Source organism: Microcebus murinus, chromosome 12 (assembly GCF_040939455.1).
Source record: "Microcebus murinus isolate Inina chromosome 12, M.murinus_Inina_mat1.0, whole genome shotgun sequence".
Lineage (NCBI taxonomy): Eukaryota > Metazoa > Chordata > Mammalia > Primates > Cheirogaleidae > Microcebus > Microcebus murinus.
Window position 1 is genome coordinate 80,780,719 of NC_134115.1, and position 25,416 is coordinate 80,806,134.

At 35.7% G+C, this 25,416-nt stretch overlaps 1 protein-coding gene across 7 annotated transcripts in view; it reads left to right on the plus strand.

The window, feature by feature from the left end:
- The window catches only part of CNTRL (centriolin), an 88,616-nt gene that overhangs the window by 8,555 nt on the left and 54,645 nt on the right, over nt 1–25,416 (plus strand). For 6 of the 7 annotated variants that reach the window (XM_076008996.1, XM_076008995.1, XM_076008998.1 and 3 more), the window contains 6 exons: nt 4,656–4,900; nt 7,614–7,744; nt 12,267–12,397; nt 14,061–14,202; nt 17,145–17,331; nt 20,710–20,903. In XM_076008996.1, the coding sequence (XP_075865111.1) occupies nt 4,687–4,900; nt 7,614–7,744; nt 12,267–12,397; nt 14,061–14,202; nt 17,145–17,331; nt 20,710–20,903 (999 nt within the window). In that variant the 5' untranslated portion in view covers nt 4,656–4,686. Of the gene's footprint in view, nt 1–4,655; nt 4,901–7,613; nt 7,745–12,266; nt 12,398–14,060; nt 14,203–17,144; nt 17,332–20,709; nt 20,904–23,779; nt 23,838–25,416 lie in introns of those variants that run through there. The other variant, XM_012771716.3, reaches the window with a different exon arrangement.

The window sequence follows — 25,416 nt, forward strand, 5'->3', positions numbered from 1 at the left end:
ACCAGTCCATGGCCTGTTAGGAACTGGGCCACACAGCAGGAAGTGAGTAGTGGGCAAGCAAATGAAGCTTATTCTGTATTTACAGCTGCTCCCATCACTTGCATCACCATCTGAGCTCTGCCTCCTACAGGATCAGCGGCAGCATTAGATTCTCTTAACTGCATGAACCCTACTGTAAACTGTGCATGCAAGGGATCTAGGTTGCGTACTCCTTATGAGAATCTAATGCCTGATGATCTGAGGTGGAGCTGAGGTGGTGGTGCTAGCACTGGGGAGCAGCTGCAAATACAGATTTATCATGAGCAGAGAGGTTTGACTGCACAGAGACTATAATAAATCAATTGCTTACAGACTCATATCAAAACCCTATCAGTGAGTAGCAAGTGACAATGTAATAATAATAGAAATAAAATGCACAATAAATGCAATACACTTGAATCATCCCAAAACCATATCCCCCTCCCTTCAGCTCACCTAAGCTGGGGAAAGATTGTCTTCCACGAAACTGGTCCCTGGTGCCAAAAAGGTTGGGGACCACTGCTCTAAACTAAAAATAAAAGTATAATATAGTAAATACATAAACCAGTAACATGGTCATTTGTTATCAAGTATTATGTACTCTACATAATTGTGTGTGCTAGACTTGTATATGACTTGCAGCACAGTAGGTTTGTTTACAATAGTATCACCACAAACACATGAGTGATGCATTGTACTACCACATTAAGATATCTACGATGTCACTGGGGCATAGGAATTGTTCAGCTCCATTATAATCTTATGAGACCACTATCACATATGTGGTCCATTGTTGATATAAACATCTTTGTGTGGTGCATGACTGTATATATTTCACAATATCACGTATATAAAGATGTGTACACATCCTTCCTTTACAGTAGTCCTTTCTAATACCAGTTTATGTGGTATTAAGACTAGAGCTACCCTAAATCCTTGGATTGAAAATTACTTTAACCTTATTTCACTATAAATAAGGTTTTAATCTTATTTTACTAAATTTTGTTAAGGTTTTAATCTTATTTTACTAAATTTTGTTCTAAAAAATAATGTTTTATGTTCACGTTTTTAGCAGTGAGAGTAGGAGAAATTCAGATATTGAGCAAAGATAAGATCATTGTTAATGCAGCCTTGCTCAAAATCTATACATCTTTTAAGATATTTTGTCTAAAAGTCTGTCAAATTTATAATTTTTACACTGTTTTTAGATTAATGTACTTATGAAAGCAACCATATATCATAAAAATATTTTTTACATACACATTACCTTGCAAATTAGGGCTATAGATGACTAATATTGCTCGTGAAGATATCTTTTTGTTGAAGTACCAAATAGTATTTTATAAGTTCCATGTTCTTTATGAATAATTCATTTAATATTAATTATTTACAATTTTCTAGGCTCTGTTCTAGGCCTGGAATACATCAGTGAACAATATCCCTGCTTTCACGGAGTTTATATTCCACTAGATTAGTATATGATTTGACTTACAAATTAGGTTGAGAGAGGGAAAACTTATTCTCATCATTACTATTGCTAGCACTGTGACTAATCAAGTCATTTATTATTCTGAAACTTAATGGTTATGAGCTGCACCATTCTTTCATATAAGAAAAGAAATATTTTTATATGAAAAATAAAGGAATTTGACCAAGGTCCCTTTCATACATAAATGCTTTAGTTCCTTCTGGAAGACCTACACATCAATAAAATTGATTTGGTGGGCAAGCAATAGTAGGAACTGGAGTTTGAAGTGGTCAGATGTCTTTAGCGTGAGACAAACATGAATGAATTTCAGGAACATAATATTTAACAAAAAAAAGCAGATATAAAAGATATATGATTTCATTTATGTAAAGTTCCAAAATCTCTTTTGGAAGTCAGCATAGTGATTACCCACATGTGGGGGTTAGTACTAAGGGAGCATGTGAGAGCTTCTGGGGTTCTGGTCATATTTTGTTTCTTGATCCAGATGCTGGTTACATAGCTTATGTTCACTATATAGAAAACCACAGAGTTATAACACTTACGATTTGTATACTTTATGTATGATATGTTGCATTAAAAACACATATACATACAGAGAGTATGCATGAGAGAACACACTTTGAGAGTATGGTTTCTAAACAGATTTAATTCTAGTTGTAGCATGTTAGATATATTCAAGATCTATACCATTGAGATGCTGGAAATTTAGACATTATTGTTCCACTTGTGGATATTACATTCTGGGCAAGCAAAAAATATATAGTAGGATAAGTTCTTTGGTAGAGGTATATTCAGTGTGATAAACAGGGAGGATTGATTCTACCTGAAGGAAGTAGATATCTGGAAAGTCTTCACAAATAAAATGACATTTTAGCTGGTAGACAGAAGAGGATGCCATTTTAAGGAGAGGGAATTTCATGAGCAAAAACCCTGATGTATTCAGGTAATGATAAAAAGATGACTAGTGTAGGGTACATGGCGGGTAAGGGTAAGAGATTAGGCCAGAATGTTGGGACCAGATTGTGAAATGTTTAGATTTATAGGCAATGGGAACCATCAGACAACTTTTGTTTTTATAATGTAAATGGGTCAAAGGTGGAGGATGGATTGAGGGTAAGGCAAAGGAGGATTAGAAGGAAGATGGTTCAGAGAGTCTCATAATGGTCTAAGCAAGAGATGATAAATGTTTGATCTAGGGCAGTAGCTATGAAGATGGGTACAAATGAATTTCCAAATATTTCAGAGATAGAATCAATACCTTGGTGGGTAAAAAAGAGAGATGAGTAGAAGATAACTCTATTCATTCAACCAATATTTATTGAGTTCCTTCTAGGTGCCCTGCACCATGCTAAACTTGGGGAACAATGGTAAACAAAACAGAGAAGCTCTTATGGGGCTTACAGTTCAGAGGGGAGACAAATGTTAAGAAAAAATCACATAAATGTATAATTGCAAACTGTGATTATTCAAGAAAAAATATAAATTGATTGAGGGAATAAAACTGGGACTTCACTTTGCCCTATACCAGAGGCTTTCCTGAGGAAGCAACAGGTGAGCTGGTTTCTGAAGAAAGACTGAGAATTAATATGATAAAAAGAATGGGATCGGCCGGGCGCGGTGGCTCACGCCTGTAATCCTAGCACTCTGGGAGGCCGAGGCGGGCGGATTGCTCAAGGTCAGGAGTTCGAAACCAGCCTGAGCAAGAGCAAGACCCCGTCTCTACTATAAATAGAAAGAAATTAATTGGCCAACTAATATATATATATAAAATTAGCCGGGCGTGGTGGCGCATGCCTGTAGTCCCAGCTACTCGGGAGGCTGAGGCAGCAGGATTGCTTGAGCCCAGGAGTTTGAGGTTGCTGTGAGCGAGGCTGACGCCACGGCACTCACTCTAGCCTGTGCAACAAAGCGAGACTCTGTCTCAAAAAAAAAAAAAAAAAAAAAAAAAAAAAGAATGGGATCAAGCATTTGAGGCAGAGGTCATTGTGACTGGAGCCCACGCTTGAGGGAATGAATGACAGAGGTTATCTAGAGAAACAGGGCCAGATCATGGGGGACCTTGTAGGTCATGATAAATATTCCATTCTTCACAGTCCACTAGATTTACTTTTTAAATAGATCACTCTGGCTGTCTGTCTGGCTGCAGTATAATAATGGAAGAAGGTGCCAAAAGAGCTTATAGACAGACCAGTTAGAAGCTATATAGTAGTTTAGTGAGGGCTTGGATTAGAGTGAATGAGAGTAGAGATGGAAAGAAGTAGACTAATTTGGGAGGTATTGGGAGTTAGAATTAACAGGACTTAGTGATTGGGTATGGGGAAAGGGAAGAGGAAGGTGTCAAGAATGACTCCCAGATTTTTCTGGCTTATTCTAATGAGCATCATTTACTAGTTAGGGACCACTGGGAGGAACAGGAGAGGAGAGGAATGAGATAAATAATAAATTCAATTTGGACTGAGTTTAGTATGCCAATGAGATATCAAGTAGACAGTTGGGAATAGGAGTCTGGAACTCAGAGAAAGGTTGGATTGAAGATATAAATATCAATATACACCTAGCATTGGGAGCCATGGTTGTGTATTAGATTGTCTAAGATGAGATAACAAAGAGACTAGAGGGAAGCTTTGAGGAGCTCTGACATTTAAATTAGGCTGCATAGAAGAACAAAAGCCAGCAAAGGAGGCCAGAAGTAGCCAGGGAGGCAAGAGGATACCAGGAGAGTGTGGTGTCCCAGGAGCCAAGGGAAAAAATTGTTTCAGAAAGGAGAGAGTGCTTATCAGTATTATTAAATACTGCTGTTTGCCAAATAGTCTAGCTTCCTGCATTGTTGGACCCCCTTATGTATGTGGAAGGGGCCTTGTGACTAGTTTGGTCCAATAAACTGAGAAGAGAAATAATAAGTAACACTTTTGGTTAGAGCATGTGCCAACACTAAACCTTTTGGAGGTCTCTTCCCTCTATCAAAGTGATCAGTGATGTTTGAAATAATGTCTGCTCCATTATCTTGGAGTAGTATGGGTTCTAGCTAGTAACTATAGCCTCTGAGTTTATAACTTTGTAGTTTTGAAAGCTCTAGAAATAAATTAATTTAATAGTTTTGATAGCTCTTAAAAAATTAACCTGTTGAATATACTGAAAACTCTTACAGGTGTTGATGGACATCTGGCTTTACTCTTGCAATGAAGAAAGGTCCTCAACAAAAAATATTCTCCAAAGCAAAGGTGCCATCTCACTCTCCTAGTCCATTGTCTCTTAATTCCAATATGCGATCTAGGTCGCTTTCACCTTTAATTGGATCAGAGACCATGCCTTTACATTCCGGAGGACAGGGGTGTGAGCAAGTTGAGATTACAGATGAAAACAATATTCCTTTGGACTACCAAGACCATAAAGGTACCACTTTTTTAATGTAAGAATTTGACTACATACTCTTAAGTAGAGATAGAAAATTTTGAGCTTATATTTTTGGCCCAAATATATCTATTCTGGTACTAATTTGATCTGTTGTTGTTATTGTCAGAAATTGTATAAGGAGAGTGGGAGGACTGAGGCTTCTGAGTGAAAATGTCTGAAAGGGTTTGGAGAGGGGAATTTCCAGAAAGAGGAAGCTTTATTTCCTGTGGTAGGAGAGTGCCTTAAAGCTCATACCCAAAATTTGCCATGGAGTGCCTTAATTCAATATGAAAATGTCATCCACACTTGGCTATGCCAGTCTGCTTATTAGCAAACTACTTATGTATGAATGGATTGATTTCCACATATGGGACATGCATATGTTCTACCAACGTTTTAATTTTTTTCTTAAAAGCATTCTATTAGTCTAGAAATCTGTTCTCAAAGTGCGTTATCCCTAGCACTCTGGGAGGCCGAGGCAGGTGGATCATTTGAGCTCAGGAGTTCGAGACCAGCCTGAGCAAGAGCAAGACCCCATCTCTACTAAAAATAGAAAGAAATTACTTGGACAGCTAAAAATATATTAAAAAAATTAGCCGGGCATGGTGGCACATGCCTGTAGTCCCAGCCACTGGGGAGGCTGAGGCAGAAGTATTGCTTGAGCTCAGGAGTTTGAGATTGCTGTGAGCTAGGCTGATGCCATGGCACTCTAGCCCGGGCAACAAAGTGAGACTCTGTCTCAAAAAAACCCCAAAAAAGTACGTTATCCTTTGCTAAGTCATGAAATAACAGTCATCAAACTCTATTGACCTGCATATCTTACCAGTTTCTGTTAATTATTATTGAAAGCATTGAATTTATACTATATCTTTGCTACCAGTTAGTACATTGCTATTTCTAATTTGATTAATGTTTTAGAATATTAGTCTAGAACAGACCAAGTTGAAGAAAAAAATCATTTTATTTTGAACAAAAATAAATGTAATATTAACTTATAAATAATGGGCTGGGCATGGTGGCTAACACCTGTAATCCTAGCACTTTGGGAGGCCTAGGCAGGAGGATTGCTTGAGGCCAGGAATTTGAGACCAGCCTAGGCAACAGTGAGACAAAAACTTTAAAAAATAGTTAGCTGGGTGGCACATGTCTGTAGTCCCAGCTACTTGGGAGGCTAAAGTGGGAGGAAGGCTTGAGCATAGGAATTTGAGGTTGCAGTGAGCTATGATGATGCCACTGCACTCTAGCCCAGCAACAGAGTAAGACTGTCTCAAAATAAGAAAAAAAAATTAAGTTATAAATAATCATAGGGACACAACTGTATGAACTCACCTTAGAGGCAAAAAATAAATAAATAAATAATCATAGGGAATCTTTAGCCTACATCCTGGATCTGGACCCAGGATTTTTTCTGACTCATGAAGCAAGAATCAAGAGGCAATTTTCTTTTTTATGGCTACTTTTATAAAATGTAATATAGATTTAACAATCTTTTTCTTTAAGGGACAGGTCTCGCTGTGTTGCCCAGGCTGGAATACAGGCATTCACCACCATGTCTGGCTAATTTTTTTGTTTTTTGTAGAGATGGGAATCTCTCTATTTTGCCCAGGCTGGTCTCAAACTCCTGGCCTCAAATGATCCTCCAGCCTCTGCCTCCCAATGCGCTGGGATTATAGGCGTGAGCCACTGTGCCCAGATGGTTTTAACAATCTTTGACAGCAATATCCAGGAAGGTCATAGGACAGGATAGGCTATGCATCAAGTTACTCCTTTATCTCTATAAAATATGTTAAGATACTCTCTATTTAAAAAAGCAACAAAAAAATTTTAAAAAATAGGAAAAGAGGATTTTGAAGAATTTCAGTATTTCTAAACTTTAGAATAAAAAAAGACAGCTAGCCGGGCGCGGTGGCTCACACCTGTAATCCTAGCACTCTGGGAGGCTGAGGCGGGCGGATTGCTCGAGGTCAGGAGTTCGAAACCAGCCTGAGCAAGAGCAAGACCCCGTCTCTACTATAAATAGAAAGAAATTAATTGGCCAACTAATATATATATATATAAAAATTAGCCGGGCATGGTGGCGCATGCCTGTAGTCCCAGCTACTCGGGAGGCTGAGGCAGAAGGATTGCTTGAGCCCAGGAGTTTGAGGTTGCTGTGAGCTAGGCTGACGCCACGGCACTCACTCTAGCCTGGGCAACAAGCGAGACTCTGTCTCAAAAAAAAAAAAAAAAATAAGACAGCTAAGTAGTGCCAGTTTATTCTTTAAAACTAATATGAAAATATTGCTAAAAACTTCAGTGATGCCTATGGTTAAAAGTGCAAGTTTTATATTCATCTGCCTGGGTTCAATTCCTGGAATTGCACCTCATATTAGCTGCAAGATCTTGAACAAATGATTTTTTTAAATAAATGAGGATATTAATAATTACTATCTCAAAAGTTTATTGTGCAAGTAAAAATTTTTAAAGCATTTAGCACAAAACTTGGCCCACAGCTGATATTTATAGTGTGTAATTGTTACCATAATCATCATCATTATTATGGAATGCTATAAAGTAACATATTATTAAAACATCATGATTAGAAATAGGCAGCTTTTTTTCCCTACATTTGCATGGCTTAAAAAATTTTTTTTGTTATATAACATCAAAATGATTTTTTTTGGTGATATTTATTTCTTCCTTTACTGATAATGCTCTGTTTCTATAATTTCAGGAGCTGATTCACATGCAGGAGTTCGATATATTACAGAAGCCCTCATTAAAAAACTTAGTAAACAGGACAATTTGGCTTTGGTAAAATCTCTGAACCTTTCACTTTCTAAAGATGGTGGCAAGAAATTTAGGGTAGGTTACCAACAATTTCTGAGTTATATTGTTTTTAATTTTTCTGTGCTCTAAAACTGCAAAAAAAAAACCCCACAAAGATTAGGATTCTAATGTCATCTAATTTTTAGCAGACCTTTCCTTGTTTCCAGTGAAAGTTCTAAATCAGAAATTTTATATCTCCAAATTTATAGCTTTCTATTGCCCAATATTGTATATATTATTGACTCTCTGTAGGGAAAGGATTGGGAAACTATAGCTTGCAGGCTATATTGGGCCTGCTACCTATTTTTAGAAACAAATTGTATTGGAACACAGCTACCCTCATTTGTTTACATATTGTCTATGGGTATAGTAGCAGAGCTTAGTTGTTGCTACAGACACTATATGGCCACAAAGCCAAAAATATTTACTATCTGGCCTTTTACAGAAAAAGTTTGCTAATCCCTGCTCTAAAATGTTTATTAGTTTATTCATAAACTATACAACATGAACACATTGTAACAGACAACTTAATTTCTTTAATTGTAAAAAATAAAACTTTGATTCCTACCACATGTTATTCACAAAGATTAATTCCAAAAGGGTAAAGAGCTAAATGAAAACAAAGCAAAACAAAAAATCAACCCCCCAAAATGCTACAAAAGTATTAGAAAAGAATATATGAGAATATATATAACATCTGTGAGTGGGAAAGACCCTCCTAGCCCTAATACCACAAAGAAAAATATTGACAAATTTAGCTTACATAAAGATTTACAAGTGTTTTATGAAAGATATCTTTTAAAAAGTTAAAAGAAAAGTAACAAATTTGCAGATATTGTTTGCAACATATGTAACAATATATACACAATATAAAGATTTCCTATAATTTAGTAAGAGAGAGAAAGACAACTCAATGGAAAATGTGCAAAGGATATGAACAGGCAAGTTCAAAAAGTACTTTGAATGACCAATATTAACATGAAAATGTGTTCAATTCACTAATGTCAAAGAAATGTCAGATAAAACTGTTAACTAAAAAAAAAAAATTAATGAGGTTTATACTTTGGAAGCAGGAGAGCTTTATTTCTCATAAAGAGTAGCAATTTTTGGGGCTGCCATTCCAACAGGTTAGAAAGCAGCCCCAGATAGAGAAGCCAGGCATATGTGCTTCAAAGAAGAGACAAAGGGAACAGGATTTTATACTGAGTGAGGTGATCAAATATACATATTCAACAAATTATAGAAAGAGTCATGAATATTTATGAAGGGAAAACATGTGCATGCAATAGTGCTTTCTCTCTCCCATCCTGTCATGGCTGGGAACTCAGTTTTAAGATGTTTCTGGGGTTCTCTTGGCCAAGAGGGGTCCATTCAGTAAGCAGAGAGCTTTGGACTTTATTTTTAGTTCACAAAACAATAGTTTGATACCATTTTCCATCTATTGTATCTAAAGGACAAGACTAGAGAAGATTATTTCAGTATTCAAAAAGATGTGGGAAATGGACATTCTCATATGTTTTTAGTGGACATATAAATTGGTATAGCATTTTAAGATGATTTGGTAGTATTTATCAAAATTTCAAATGTGTTTATTCTTTGATTCAGCAATTGAGTTTATATTGACTGACCTAGCAGTTCTACTCGTGGTGTCTATTCTACTGTTATTATTTGCAAATGTATACAAAAATGTCAATAGAGTAATATTTATTAAGCATTATTTAAATAGAAAAATTAGAAATAATTGAAGTTTATCAATAGGGAATTGGATAAATAAATTATGGTACCATGAAATACTATGAAGTTATTTTTAAAAAATGAGTTAAAACTCTGTGTTAATGTGGGAAAATATCTATAGTATATTCAGTGAAAAAAACAAATTCTGAAACATTTTATTTAGTATACTCTCAAATTATTTTTAAATATTCTGTTTTTCTATATGTGTATATATGGACATAAATGAATAGAAGGTTCTGTATGTATATATACCAGCCTCTTAACAATGGTTACCTTTGAACAATGAGATTTGGGTGGGGTAGGGTGAGTATGGGGACTTGATGAAGAGAGCTTTTTATGTTTTGTTTGAAATTTTTGCTAGAATATATTCAGGTCTTCTGTAATGAAAAAGGAAACATGCTGGAGTTTAAAAGTTTCAAACATGAAATATCAAATTAGTAAATAGTTACTGTGTGGTTATTATATTTATGTTAGGTTAAACTGTGGGGGTAGATAGAGAGGTAAATATCTCTGATCTCTGGGAATTTAGGGCATAGTGTGAAGAATGCCTAGATTTAAGAGGAGAAATAGTGAAGGAGAGTCAGAGAGAGTGCATGGGACAGGCCAGCTCAGTGAAAAAGGCTGAGGGAGCTATTGGGACAGGAGAAGATCCAAAAGTATGATAAATGGAAGCCAAAGGATGATATAAAATGCCACAGAATAATCAAATAAAAAGGAAACTTAGAAGTCATTTGGATTTGGCAGTTAAAGAATCTTTCCTTCTGTTTTTTGAACCCACCAAGTTCATTCTTTTAGCGCCTCTGATTTTTTTCTGTCAGTCTGGTATTTTCTGCCCCAAGATGTTCAAGCTGGCTTCTTGTTAGTAAGGTGTCAACTCAGTATACTTCCTTTGTGAGGCCTTCTCTCACCACCCAATCACAGTTAGTTACCCTCTCCTGAGTCATGTTCTCTTATTCTTTCAGTCAACAAATACTTATTTCAGTCACCCAAAATGTGCCAGGCAGTAGTGCTATAGCACTGAACACAATGGGCAAATCTGCCCTTTTGGTACCTTGTATTTTGTCACAAAATGTTTTATTTATTTTCTTGTCAGTACTGTTCACTGTCTGAAAATATTATTTGCTTATTTTGCAAGCAAATATCTCCTTGAATGAAAACAATAACCTTACTTTCCTTATTAACTATTCATTTCCAGTACCTAGAACATTTCCTGGCTCATAATCCATGTTTGATAAATATTTGTGGAGTAGATGATAAATGGTAATCTTGCAGAGAACATTTGAATACATTGGTGTGATAGAAGATATATTGCCTTACCAATACAAGTTGAGCATTCATTATCCAAAAATCTAAAATCTGAAGTGCTCCAAAATTCAACACTTTTTGAGCAGCAACATGACACTCAAAGGAAATGCTCATTGGAGCATTTCAGCTTTTCAATATTTGGATTTGGGATGCTCAACTAGTAAGCATAATGCAAGTATTCCAAAATCTAAAAAAATCTAAAATTTGAAATGCTTCAGGTCCCAAGCATTTCAGATAAGTGATGCTCAGCCTGTAGAATAGGAGTGAATGGAAGGTAGAACAAGGAAATGAAGACAACTCTTTTTAGACCATTGTTGGCAAATAAGGGAGATAAGATGATGGCCTGAAAGGAAAACAAGTTCAGTGCAAGGTGATTTGTTTTATATGGAAGAAATTTGAGCATATTAAATGTAAAGTCTATGCAACAAGGAGAAATTTTTTAGTTCACCATAATATCCCCAAATTGTCTAGTTCATTGCCTGGTGCCATACCTTGTATGTAATAAGTGCATAATGAATACTTGTTGGAAAATGACTGCTTTTAAACTTGAGAGAAAAAACCAAACCTGCCAACATCTTGTTCTTAGACTTCAAACTATCAGAACTGTGAGAAAATCTATTCCTGTTCTTTAAACCAGAGAGAGAGAGAGAGAGAGAGATTGAGAAAGAGAGAGAGAGAGAGAGAGAGAGAAGAAAAAAACAGCTGAGGGGAAGATGCAGGAGGAAGAGATTGAATATGCAAGATGTTGGGGAGGAAGTCAATGAGATTATGCAAGAGCATACATACCTTATTTAACTTAAAAAGAAAAAGAAAGCTCTCTTAGCCTAGTGTTTTTGCTGCTATAACAGAATATCACAGACTGGGTGATTTCTACAGAAAAGATTTCTTTGGCTCATAGTTCTGGAAGCTGGGAAGTCCAGGATCACGGGGCTGCATCTGGTGAGGGCCTACTTTCTGTGTCATAACATGATAGAAAGCATCACAAGCACACGTGGGACAGAGAGAAAAAGGGGGCTGAACTCCCATGACAGCTATTAGGCTCTGATGGCATAAGTACCTCTTTAAAAACCTCTTAAACACTGTTATATAATCTGTAGTGGGATTAGTTAAAAAACAAAAAAACACTGTTACAGTGGCAATTAAATTTCAACATGAGTTTTGGAGAGGACATTAAAACTGTAGCATTATCTCTTGGAAGAAAGGAAAAGAGGAGGAGGGGGAGTCATGGAAAAGTTGAGGCAAAGGGAAAGATAGTGGGGGAATTCTTGTTGGATAGTCTTGATTGTCTTAGTATGTAAGAAGTGTTGTCATCCACTGGGGGGCAAGGAGAGTTTGGTGGCTTAAAGAGAGTTGCTATTCCTGGTCAAGAAGAGCTGCACCATGGGGTTTTCCAGTAAGCAGTAAGGTTTATTATTTTCTGATGACTGATTAAAACAGCCCTTGATGCATGTACTTAAATATTGTGCTTTATGTTAAGGCATCTGTTGTGTAAAGTATTTATTCATTTGTTTCCAATTAGTACATCGAGAATTTGGAAAAATGTATTAAACTTGAAGTACTAAATCTCAGCTATAATCTAATAGGGAAGATTGAGAAGATGGACAAACTGTTAAAATTACGTGAACTCAATTTATCATATAACAAAATCAGGTGAGTAAATACTTCTTTATGTGGCATCGCAGGGTCTTCTTTTCTAGAGAGGTAGATGAATGCTACTCACATTACTAAAAGAATCCTTTGAAACAGCAGGTATTTTGATCTTTATTCATTGATAATCTAGCCCTTCACATATGTAACTGTCTTTATGTTTTGGTGTTACTAAAGTACAGAATAGTATCTTATCTAGCATTATCAAAGAAGGCGACACATTGAGCACCAAATTTTATCTTAATTTTATTTTTTTTTTTTTTGAGACAGAGTCTCACTTTGTTGCCCAGGCTAGAGTGAGTGCCGTGGCGTCAGCCTGGCTCACAGCAACCTCAATCTCCTGGGCTCAGCGATCCTACTGCCTCAGCCTCCCGAGTAGCTGGGACTACAGGCATGCGCCACCATGCCCGGCTAATTTTTTGTATATATATTTTTAGTTGGTCAATTAATTTCTTTCTATTTTTTGGTAGAGACGGGGTCTCGCTCAGGCTGGTTTCGAACTCCTGACCTTGAGCCATCCGCCCGCCTCGGCCTCCCAAAGTGCTAGGATTACAGGCGTGAGCCACCGCGCCCGGCCTTAATTTTATTTTTAACAGGAAGTTTCCCCAGATATTATCTATGATTCATTGCCTTATTACATAAAGATTGTTGACATGAAGCAGAACGTGCCATTTTGATTCCAAAGATATTTTAACTCATTTTGATCCTGTGTCTTTATCCTGATGTTCTTTGCTCATTGCTATAAGAATTATACCCCCAATCTTGTTTCCAGTTCCTAATAAATATTATTGTGAGAAATAAACATAATAAAATTGATAGTGACTAAAATTGCATATAGAAAAGTTGATATAGGCAAAATAATGCAAGAATTAAATCTTGAAAATCTTAATATCTGCATGTTTTCCCCCTTGATGAATATGATGGCCAAGAAAATAAAACAAAATAACTAACAGGAAGAGAAGTTCTAATAAGACAAAAATGAAATGGAAAAAAACTGATTAATGAATCAAACTCTTAATATAAAATTTGTATAAAAAAGAATTAATCCTAATGAAAATAATTTCAGCAAAATAAAAATGAAAATAGAGAAGCATAGAAATATTTGCCCAGTATAGAGAGAAGCTTAGAAGTATTTGCACAGTATAGAAAATTGACCACGGAATTAAATTGGAAGTAATTTGGGAAAAATTTTATCAATCAAAAGTCATCAATATGGGTGATATTTTATTAATTTAAATATTCTGATTAAAATACTTATATTCATAAACACAGTATTTTTCTAGGGCCTCTCCTATCCTGCTGGCATAGCTAATTTTTTTTGTAATGACTTCAGAGAATAATTAAGGACATCTTCTCTTGGGTACCTTCTAGTACTCTCCACAGTAGTTAGTGAGATTGCCATGGACACACTCTTCTGTGTTATCAGTCTTGAATCTGACAGTAAGATGGGTAGAATTCCTGGGCACAATAATGTAGGGTTGACAGTTTAGCTATTCTGGTAAATTTGATTTTAGCTACTTCTCTTTGTTCTCATTAAAAAAAAAAGTTGATAAATTACAATTATGTAAAGAATTTCACATAGAACCAAAGCTGTTTATTCTAAAAACACAATGGAGGGAATCTATCATTGTACTGACTAATTTTTATTTTATTTTTTGGTTTTCAGCAAAATTGAAGGCATAGAAAATTTGTGTAATCTGCAAAAGCTAAACCTTGCAGGAAATGAAATCGAGCATATTCCAGTATGGTTAGGGAAGAAGTTAAAATCTTTGCGGGTCCTCAATCTGAAAGGCAACAAGATATCATCGGTAAGTTACTCAGCATAGCAAGAAGTTTTTCATAGTTTTGGGTGTGTTGAAAAACAAAATCTGGCCGGGCGCAGTGGCTCACGCCTGTAATCCTAGCTCTTGGGAGGCCGAGGCGGGCGGATTGCTCAAGGTCAGGAGTTCAAAACCAGCCTGAGCAAGAGCAAGACCCCGTCTCTACTATAAATAGAAAGAAATTAATTGGCCAACTGATATATATATATAAAAAATTAGCCGGGCATGGTGGCTCATGCCTGTAGTCCCAGCTACTCGGGAGGCTGAGGCAGAAGGATCGCTCGAGCCCAGGAGTTTGAGGTTGCTGTGAGCTAGGCTGATGCCACGGCACTCACTCTAGCCTGGACAACAAAGCGAGACTCTGTCTCAAAAAAAAAAAAAAAAAGAAAAGAAAAACAAAATCTAAGTTTTGTAAAAATGGCACTTCTTCTTTTATCATGTCTTGGTCCTTTGACCAAATAACAAATTCAGATATTAATTCAGGATTCTCTAGAATAATTAAATATATAGGCAGTCCTCATTTTGCACGGGTTCCACAGTAACTAAGAACTGATCTCTTAGCATTTTTATATTTACCATTTCATTTGAGCCTTATAACATTCTTGTTAAAGAGGTAGTACAGGGATTACTTTTATACTATGAGTTAGTATCATCTTATTCCATTTTACAAGTAAAGTTTCGGAGAGGTTAAGTCCCTTATCTAAAGTCATAGCTTGTACCCAGGATCTAGATCACTGAATGCCTAGAGAACCAAGTTCTTTTTTTTCTAACAATATTACTTTATATGGGGCCAGGCTCGGTGGCTCACGCCTGTAATCCTAGCACTCTGGGAGGCCAAGGCAGGAGGATCGCTCAAGGTCAGGAGTTTGAAACCAGCCTGAGCAAGAGCGAGACCCCATCTCTACTAAAAATAGAAAGAAATTAATTGGCAAACTAAAAATATATAGAAAAAATTAGCCAGGCATGGTGGCGAATGCCTATAGTCCCAGCTACTCAGGAGGCTGAGGCAGAAGGATTGCTTTAGCCCAGGAGTTTGAGATTGCTGTGAACTAGGCTGATGCCATGGCACTCTAGCCCAGGCAACAAAGTGAGACTCTGTCTTGAAAAAAAAAAGAAGTGAGAATATTACCTTGTAGTAAAGTTTTCAGATTTATCAATTAATCGTGATTATGATATTAGATGTTATAGGATGCCGATCACTAGCTTTTTATAGTAGAACAACTTCATTATCACAGTTCACATAATTGGATATTGATATATATTTTTCTCTGGAATATAATTTATGATCTGATGTTATTTATTTATAATTAGGTGTTCAATAAGCATTTTCTTAGTAAACTTTAATTTAAATTTGTATTAAAATGGGAAAAATCATGCTATAATTTATAGAACATCAGTTATAGAATAGAAAATGAAAGATGTGATTTCAAGTATGGGCCTAGACTTGCCTTCCATGTCCTTGGAGAATTCCATAATCCCTCTAAAACACACTATTCAAATTGGAGAAAGTTAATTCCTATACTGCCTCCTTTACAGGGCTATTATGTGGCTCAGATGAAGTGATAGATGTAAAAATGCTTTAAAAACTTTAAAACACCAAATAACTCTAAGGCTGTATTCCTTAAATCTTCACCAGTGGAGGCCAATAATAAGTAACATTTATTTAACACTATATTATTAACAGTATATATGCTGTTTTATTTCATCTTCATAAAGATCTGGTAAAGTGACTCTACTGTGACAGCCCAAGAGCCTCAGAGCCCAAGCCTCATACCATATTGTGCAGTATCACCTTGGAGCTCTTGAAGCTTATGGGATAATGGGAAGAGAATCTAAAATTTGCTACAAATATTTCTCAAAGTACTTGATCTTTAGGTAGTACTCAGTGTCAGCTGAGTAATAGGAAAATCATTCAATAAATAAATATTCATTTCTAATTTTGTATGATGTTCTCAACCTAGTCTATATTTGATGTTGGCATAATTAAGAGTGATACATATTCACTTAGGAGAGAAGTTTTATTTGTACAAGTTATTTGGAATTCTGTTTCTAAACCTTTTAAAGTCCCTCTTTGAATAACATAAGAATATTACTTTAAAAATGTATCTCTACATACCCTTATGCCTTTTAACTATCAATTATAACTCAGTTATCTGAAGATTTATCAAAATCTTTTTTATAGCTATTCATTTTTTAATTTAGTATAATGAAAAGACAACAGGTCTAGAGTTACACAAACTTGAATTCAAGTCCTGTTTTATTTACTTCCAGGCTCTTAGCTTTGGGAAAGTCACCTAACTTTTTTTTTTTTTTTTTGAGACACAGTCTCACTTTGTTGCCTGGGCTAGAGTGCCATGGCGTCAGCCTAGCAACCTCAAACTCCTGGGCTCAAACCTCAAAGCAACCTCAAACTCCTGGGCTTGAGCAGTCCTCCTGCCTAGGCCTTCTGAATAGCTGGGACTACAGGCATTCGCTACCATGGCTGGCTAATTTTTTCTATATATTAGTTTGCCAATTAATTTCTTTCTATTTTTAGTAGAGATGGGGTCTCACTCTTGCTCAGGCTGGTTTCAAACTCCTGACCTTGAGCGATCTGCCCACTTCGGCCTCCCAGAGTGCTAGGATTACAGGCGTGAGCCACCTGTTAGGTCACACCTAACTCTTTTGATCTTCAGTTTCTTTATCCTAGGTTGTTGTGAGATGTCACACAGGAAATGGTAAATGGAAAGTGTATAATATTACCCTGGTACACTATAAATACTCATATATTCCCTTTCTGTCCCGCCCTCACACCACTACTTTTGGATAATTGGTTTCATGAATAAATTCCTTGCCATATTAAGAAAAATTTCCTTAACTTATTACTTCCTTTAAACATGTTTATGATTTTTAAATTAAACTATCCTAATACTAATATTTTATCATTTCAGCTACAAGATGTAAGCAAGTTGAAATCACTTCAAGATTTGACTTCTTTGATTCTAATTGAAAATCCAATTGTGACCCTTCCTCATTATCTCCAGTTTACCATTTTCCACCTCCGTTCACTGGAAAGTTTGGAAGGTCAGCCAGTAACCACTCAAGATAGACGGGAGGCTTTTGAGAGATTCAGTTTAGGTAAGATAACATTTAAACTAAATTTGGATAAGGGAAGAATTTGTTTTCAGGAGTTATCTAGAAAAATGTATTATGAACTTTATAATGCCATTAAAATGTATTGGAAAATGGCACCTTAAGTCAATTCATTCAACAAATATTTATTGAGCATGTACTGGGCACCAGGCACTGGACATGGTACTATGGATACACTAATGAGCAGCACAGATAGATGGTGCTGGCCTTCATGTAACTTACGTTTTAGTAGAGAAGACAGACAAAAAGCAAATGAACCCAGATAAAGTAACTGAGGGGAACCCTCTTTGTGATATAAAAGAATGACTCTCTGAGGAAAAGACATGTAAACTGAAGGCAAAGGGAAAAAACGGTTAGCCGTGTGAAGAATGGCATTCAGGAAGAGCAGCTTGTTCTTTGAGGTTAGAAAGACCCTGCTGAGTTCAAGGAACTGAAAGAAGATCAGAAGGATTGGTGGATAGTTCAAGAAAAAGTTCGGAGAGATAGGGAGGAATGAAATGGCACAGGATCTTGGGGTTTGGATTTTATTCCATGTGCAATGGAAAACCACTGACAATTTTTAAGCAGATATGGGACATGGGATCCAGGTATATATGAAGTTTTTCATGCATGGTGGAGAATGATTTGGAACAGGACAAAATGGAGAGGAAGAGACCTGTTAGGAGGCTAGTGTAGTAATCTGGGCTAAAGTCTATGCCATACCACCCTGAACATCCCCAGTTTCTTATGATTTTGGAAACTAAGCAGGGTTGGGTCTGGTTAGTACTTAGATGGGTGTAATCCAGGCTAGAAATGTGGATGGTCTGTATTTAAGTGATGGATGTGAATATGAAAAATAGATGGATCAACTTGGAAGGTAGAATCAGCAGCACTTTCTAATGAATTGGCTCATTCTCAGCCTTCTGGTTTGAGTAAGTGGCTAAATGATGATATATCGTTTATAAAAATGGGTGCATTCAGAGTTTTGTTTAGGACATGTTGAGTTTGAAATGTCTGTAAGGCAACCAAGTAGGTGTCAAGTAAGGAGTCAGAAATGTGAATCTGGAGTTTAAAGAAATCTGGACTAGAAATATAAATTTGGGAGTCATCAGCATAAAAGTGATATTTATTTCTATGGAAACCAGCTCATTCAGGCAGGCGTTGGGATGAGAAAGAAGAGCAGCCAGTTAAGGAAACTGAGAATGAGAGGCCAGCAAAGTAAGAGAAAATCAGGAAATAGTGGGTTACAAAAGCCCAGAGAAGAAGGTTTCACGAGAGGAAGTGGTCAACCATGTTGAATGTTGCTGAGACATGAAGTGAAATGATCAGAGAAGTGCTTTAGGTTGGCAACATGTGATGATGATCTTGACAGGAGCAGTTAAGGAGTGGTAGAGACAAAGGTTAGATTATAATGAGTTGAAGAGTAAATGAGAGGGGGACATTTGCCTGAAGATAAGAAATTTCTTCCCACCATTTCTCTTCCCTAGTACTTAATAAATGAGTTTTTTATAAAAGTCTAAAAGTTAAAAAAATTAAAAATTCACCAATAGCTTCTAGACCAGGAAATGGGCAGAAACAATGAATGCAGTAAATCTCAGAGCCAATAATCAAAGAAACAATAATGTTCAAGATCAGAAGGGAGAAAGAATTCATGGCTCAATTCTTTTGGTCCTTGAGGAGACAAGAGAACAAGATTAGAGAAAAGGAGGAAAAATAGTCCCTTGGTAGGAGGGACACTTTCTCCATCAGAAAGGAGAGAAGATATGTGCACATGTGGGTAGTTGCTGTTTTGGTGGTGGAAAAGAAGGGAGTTCCCACTGATGGGGTCATTTTCTCAATGAAATGTGAGGTCATCAGCTGAGAGAAAAAATAGAAAAGATGTATGGGAGGTTTGAGGAGAAAGAGAAAGGTATGAAATAGCCGTTTTAGAGTATTGGGAAATGAGCCTGTAAGTTCAGCCATTTGAAACTGATGTTAGTCTGTTTTGACCTAAAAAAATGGCAATTTCACTTGGTTTGATCCAATACTTGAGAAACACGGCAAATTTCTAATAGTTTGGAATTCCCCCTAACTCAGCATTTGTTATTCTGAAGTTTATGTTTTGGAATCATTAAAAATATAAATAATGCAAAGGAAAGTCACCATATAAATATACTTTTAGGGGAATGCTTAAACTACTTATGGTTCATTCATGACTTAAAATATTAATTAGAAGTCTTTAATGTTAGGATCCTGTGGTGATGCAGATAGATGCAGTTTCTGCTTTTGTGAAGCTTTAGTGGGGAAGGCAGAGAGCCAAGCTATTTGATCATATTTTATAACTCCCAGTGTGACAGGGGCTATAGCAGAAGTTCAGGGTGACAGGGGAGCATCCCTAAGAAGCATTTAACCTCGGGGTCAGGGCAGGCTTCTCAAAATGTTATTTAAAACTTAAGATCTTGGCCGGGCGCTGTGGCTCACGCCTGTAATCCTAGCTCTTGGGAGGCCGAGGCGGGCGGATTGCTCAAGGTCAGGAGTTCAAAACCAGCCTGAGCAAGAGCGAGACCCCGTCTCTACTATAAATAAAAAGAAATTAATTGGCCAACTGATATATATATATAAAATTAGCCGGGCATGGTGGCGCATGCCTGTAGTCCCAGCTACCCGGGAGGCTGAGGCAGAAGGATCACTCGAGCCCAGGAGTTTGAGGTTGCTGTGAGCTAGGACGCCATGGCACTCACTCTAGCCTGGGCAACAAAGCGAGACTCTGTCTCAAAAAAAAAAAAAAAAACTTAAGATCTGGAGGATATAAAATAAAATAGCACAGTAGGAGATAGAGGAAGACAGTTCCAGGTAAAAGGTGTGAATAAAAGCCTGGAGGTGAAAAGAGGCATTTACAAATCTGAAGAACTGGAATCATTTTAGCAAAGCTGTAGTTGAGTATGCTTGAAGATGAGGCTGAAGAGGGGGGCCTTCATGTAAGCTTTCCGGATCTTATCCTAAGAAGAAGCTTTTGAAGGATTTTAAGAGAATGTAGTGTTTTACAAACATGTTTGCAGTATCCTTTAAATGCAATTACTAATATCAAATAAAATAGTGCATGTTTTTTAAAGGGGACTTGGGGAAGAAACTTCATTTATCAACACACTAATTGGATTAAATACTTGAGAGTAAAGTATTATCTTTTAAAAATGTAATCCAAATAATAATAATGCCTTCTTGCCTTTTAATATAAATCAATTTCAAGTTCAAAATAGTCTTTTTTCCCAAAACCATGATGGATAGTTTTAAGATTAGAACTGTATTAACATTATTCTTAGACTTTTTTGCTATTGTTTTAAGAAATATTCTTACTTTTTTTCAAGTAGGAAATATAATGATAAACTATTAAATTTTTATTTTCAGAAGAAGTAGAAAGACTGGAAAGAGACTTGGAAAAAAAGACAATAGAAACTGAAGAGCTTAAAAGCAAGCAAACAAGGTTCCTTGAGGAAATTCAACATCAAGGTAAACTGAACAAATCATTAAAAGAGGAGGCCATGTTACAGAAACAGAGCTGTAAGGAGCTACAAAGTGACCTAAACACAAAAAATGAATTGGTAAGTTCATATTTGCTATTGTTTTTGGCTGTTCTCTTAAGACATGAATGCTTTGCCCTAAAAATACAACTTCCTGACCATAGAATGGGGAAGATGTGGTTTAACATCTTTATGAATTGTAGTTAACTGTGCACTCTGTGATAAGGCTTCCTGGAAGAATAATGCTGTTTTGGGCTGTGTTATGTGAATTGTGGTATCCAGAACAAAAGGGGAAGGTAACACTCCCCACTATGAGGATTTGATGAGACTGCCCCTAGATGTTTGTATTTTTTAAAACAACAACATTGTAGATGAGATTGTACATTGGCAAAACTTTTAGAAGGCAATTTGGTGAAATCATCCAAATTTTAAATGGATATACTTGATATCTCAGAGATTCCATTTTTAATAATATATTCTACAGAAATGGTAGCAAGAATGTATAAAGATTTTGCATATATATGCATATGTATATATATGTATAGGTATACACACACATATATAAGGATATTCACTACAACATTATTCATAGTAGCAAAAATTGCAAATAACTAAAATGTTCCTCAGCAGACTCTCATGTGGTAGAATACAGTGTTACTGTTAATAAAATGAGGTAGAGCTGTGTATCATGACATGGAAGTTTGTCTAACACATTTTACTATGTAAAAAAAAGCAAGTTGCCAAACAGTATATTAAGTATGATACTATATCTAAAAATACTTAGTAGTATTTTAGGGAAAAATGGCAGAATATATACCAATCTCTTGTTTCTGAGGAGTAAAACTATAGAATACTTTCAAATTGCCCTATGTGCATTTCTATAATATTTAAATTTTGTATAATTTGGCTTTATGGTTGAAGTAGGAAAAAATATATTCAAACAGAAAGATTTAGACAAACTAGATAGCGTATGTTTATCTGTATGTTTATCTGGAAGGTGACTGTCCCAGAGGCTTCAGACCTCTTAAGACTATGTTATATGAGGAATGGACAAAAGAACAGGGGAAAAGAGGAGACTCAGTGAGCTATGAGAATTACTCTCAGAAATTCTAAGGAGTGTTTTATGGAAGAAGGACAAGAGTTATATACTAAGTTCCCATGAGATAAAAATAAGGCCTGGTAAATGGAATTATGGTAAAACACATTTTCATTTAGTAATACAATAGAAATTTCTAATAGCTGTCCTGAGATAAAATGTGGTAACTCTGGATTGTGTTTGCTGTCACTAAAACAGGCAGAGGCTGAATGACCATATGCTCAGAGTTTTGGGGAATGATCAAGAATATTAGACAGAGAAATGGACTAAATGACCTTAAAAGATTTTTTCAGCCAGAGAATCTGATTCTGAAACTTAGGCTATTTTCCCTGAAGGAAAAAAAAAAACCATTGATATCCTCTTTTATTTTCTTCCAACAATTCCTTATTCTGATCTATTTATAATTTAGGGAATTATCGTATAACTAATAGAATAGTAGATACATCTATCCTTTTTTGCATCTCCCTTTCAAGACTGGCATTCTGGCTTAATTATTGGTTTTGTTAACAAGAACAATTCTGCCTGATCAGTTACTTTTTTTTAACAAGGAGAAAACAATGTTCCCTTCCTTGTGTGGGGAAGAAAATTGTTACTTGAAATATAATTCTTAACTACCTCCTTTTTGAACGTCTCTTTGAGAAAAAAGGTATTTATACCAAGGGGACATGATGGAAAGACCAGCTTCCCCAGCAATATTATTCAAATATTCAGAGTATTTGTGAGTTTTTTCATGTGCCTTTTATTTGAAGATAGTTTTCAAATATCTCAGCTGCATTCTAAAGGCATATATTGATGATGTTAATAATCAGATTATTATTAGTGGTTTTTGATTATACATACTTCTATTACTGTCCATTCCATAATAATATAGAATAGATTGCCAGGTGTGGTAGCATGTACTATAGCCTCAGTTACTTGGGAGTGAGGCACGAGGACTGCTTGAGCTTGGAGACCGGCCTTGACAATATAGTGAGGTACCATCTCTAAAAAAGAAATAAAAAAAATAAATAAATAAAGTAGAATGGATAGATGAGTAATGAAACCAGCGAAAAATTACATGGCAATCAATTTTATTTAAACAGTGAACTTGGTATGCCATCACATAACTTTTGTGTTTAAAATACAAAAATAAAAAACAGTACTTAATGTGGTATCATGTGACATTTGTAGACATTTAATAAATTTTCCTGAGTTATGGTTCTTTTTTGGAACATAAAATCCATCTTTTATTACTCAAATAAAAGAACTTTATAATTTCTATATGCTGACTCCCTGGTGCATGTTAATCAATCCATTGAAAACTTTGGCAAAATGTTGTGTCTTAAGACTTTGTACTATCACAAAATTATGAATTGTTATGATTGTGTAGTTTTCTCTATTGCTTATGTTTAATGTTGATATGTTTCTTCTGTGAATAAATGTTTTGTAAATTGTCAGCAGTTTTTACTTTTTTCTGTAACTATTTTTGTTAGAAGTCAGATTGTACTCTTCTGTGTCATTATGTTATTTTTATCATTAACCGCTTAAAAACATGTTTATATACAAAATTTGTGTATGTTTATTATAACAAATTTAGATAATACAAATATTTACAGTAGAAATGAAAGTCCACCCCATTCCCCAGATGTTAGTATATATCCTTTTGGTATTCCATGCTACCACACCTGGCAATTTATTCTACTTTATTATGGAATGGACAGCAATAGAAGTATATATAATCAAAAACCACTAATAATCATCTGATTATTAACATCATATCTTCCTACAGTAAGTTGTCAATAAAGAGCAACTTATATTATTACAACTTAACTTTCTAGAATTCTCCAGGTGACAATATCTGTTTGCTTCTTTCTCCTTTTAGCCCTTCTCTTGGTTTCTTGCAGGCCCTTTTCTGGCTGATTCTTTATTCTTCCTTAAAGGTAGTTCTTTCAGGGCTGAACAGTACACTATGCTTTTCGTGGTTTGCATGATAACTTGTATTAATATGCTTGCTTATATTTTAAGTTGTGAAACTGGCTTGCATCCTTGAGAAATTGCTTGTGTGTATGTGTGTATTATTTCCTTAATAGATGTGTACATACAAAAGCAAATTTGAATATGGAGGAAAGAATTTATATTATTTTTATGATTGGTGAATATGTTACATGCAGTCAACTCTTGATTATCCACAGCTAATACTGCAACTAGCCTACTTTCCAGTTCATTTGACTCCTATTTTGCTCTCAAGAGTTTTTTCAATAGACAGTTATTGAGTGCTTACTATATGTAAGCTTAGGGCAATAAAAGACACAATAGTACTTTGGAATGCACAGATTATTTATTATTATTTGCCTACAGAGGACCAGTCCATGCATTCTCCATGATACCAGTTACATTTGCCTTTTGTTTTCCCCTATTACAATGAGCTTTGAGGAGAGAAGCCTAAGATTAATTGACACTGTTGGTTGTAAGTTGCTTCTTTGAGACTCAGGGACTTATGAGCATTCAATGAAAAATATCAGTGTGGGAAATGTGCTGGACACCCTGCATTAGGACATGGGAGGCGGCATGGCACAATAAGAAGAGTGTTATATCTGAAATCAGAAGTCTTGGAATTGAACTCTGTGTCTTCTACTACCAGCTATGCAGTTGGGCAAGTTATTTAACTTCTCTGTGCAGCTTTTATCATCTCATAGGGTGGTTGTGAAGATTCAGTGAAATAACATATGTAAAATGCTTAGCACAGTGTCTAGCACACAGTGAGTACTCGACTCAATGTTACCTATTATCCAGGCTAGCATTATTTCCATTTTGATGGATAATCAGGAGATGACTGTAAAGTAAATCATGCACGACTTTGATTTCCTGGGCCTTGTAAAATGTTCGTGTTTGTTTATGTATTATTCTCTTTAGCTTGCATTTTTATATTAATGAAAATTTTCTGCATGTTTGTTATCTGATCTCTACTATCAGACAGTGGCAAAAAAAAAAAAAGATAAAAATATCACTTAGTGGACCTTTGAAATGAACTCAAAGGACTGGTTTAGTAGAAAGGGGACCAGTATTGTTAGTTAGTTAATAAAATATTTAGCCTCTGCCACTAATCTAATATATATCTTTTGAAAAGTTAGTTTACCAATCTCAGAATTAATTTCTTTATTTATAAATTCATAGACTCAGACTGGATAATTTTTTGTCTTCTCCTAGCTCCAAAAATTTCTAAGGATAACTAAAAAGTTATAATTGTAATAGAATTACTTTATTAAAAATTTAATATTACATATTTGGATCTGATTGACCTTATTCACATTCCTTTCCCTCTATTACAAAGAATAATGTTCTGAACACTTAAAACTGAGATGCCATTAGCCACAAATACCACAGCAACAACAGTACAACATTAAAACCAACCTCTTATTTTCCTCCTTCTCATTCTTCCTCATTCCTCTGTAGTTAATGTCAATTATCATTTCCCCCCATGATTTGAAGCTATCTTTAAAATAGAATAAACAGTCCAAT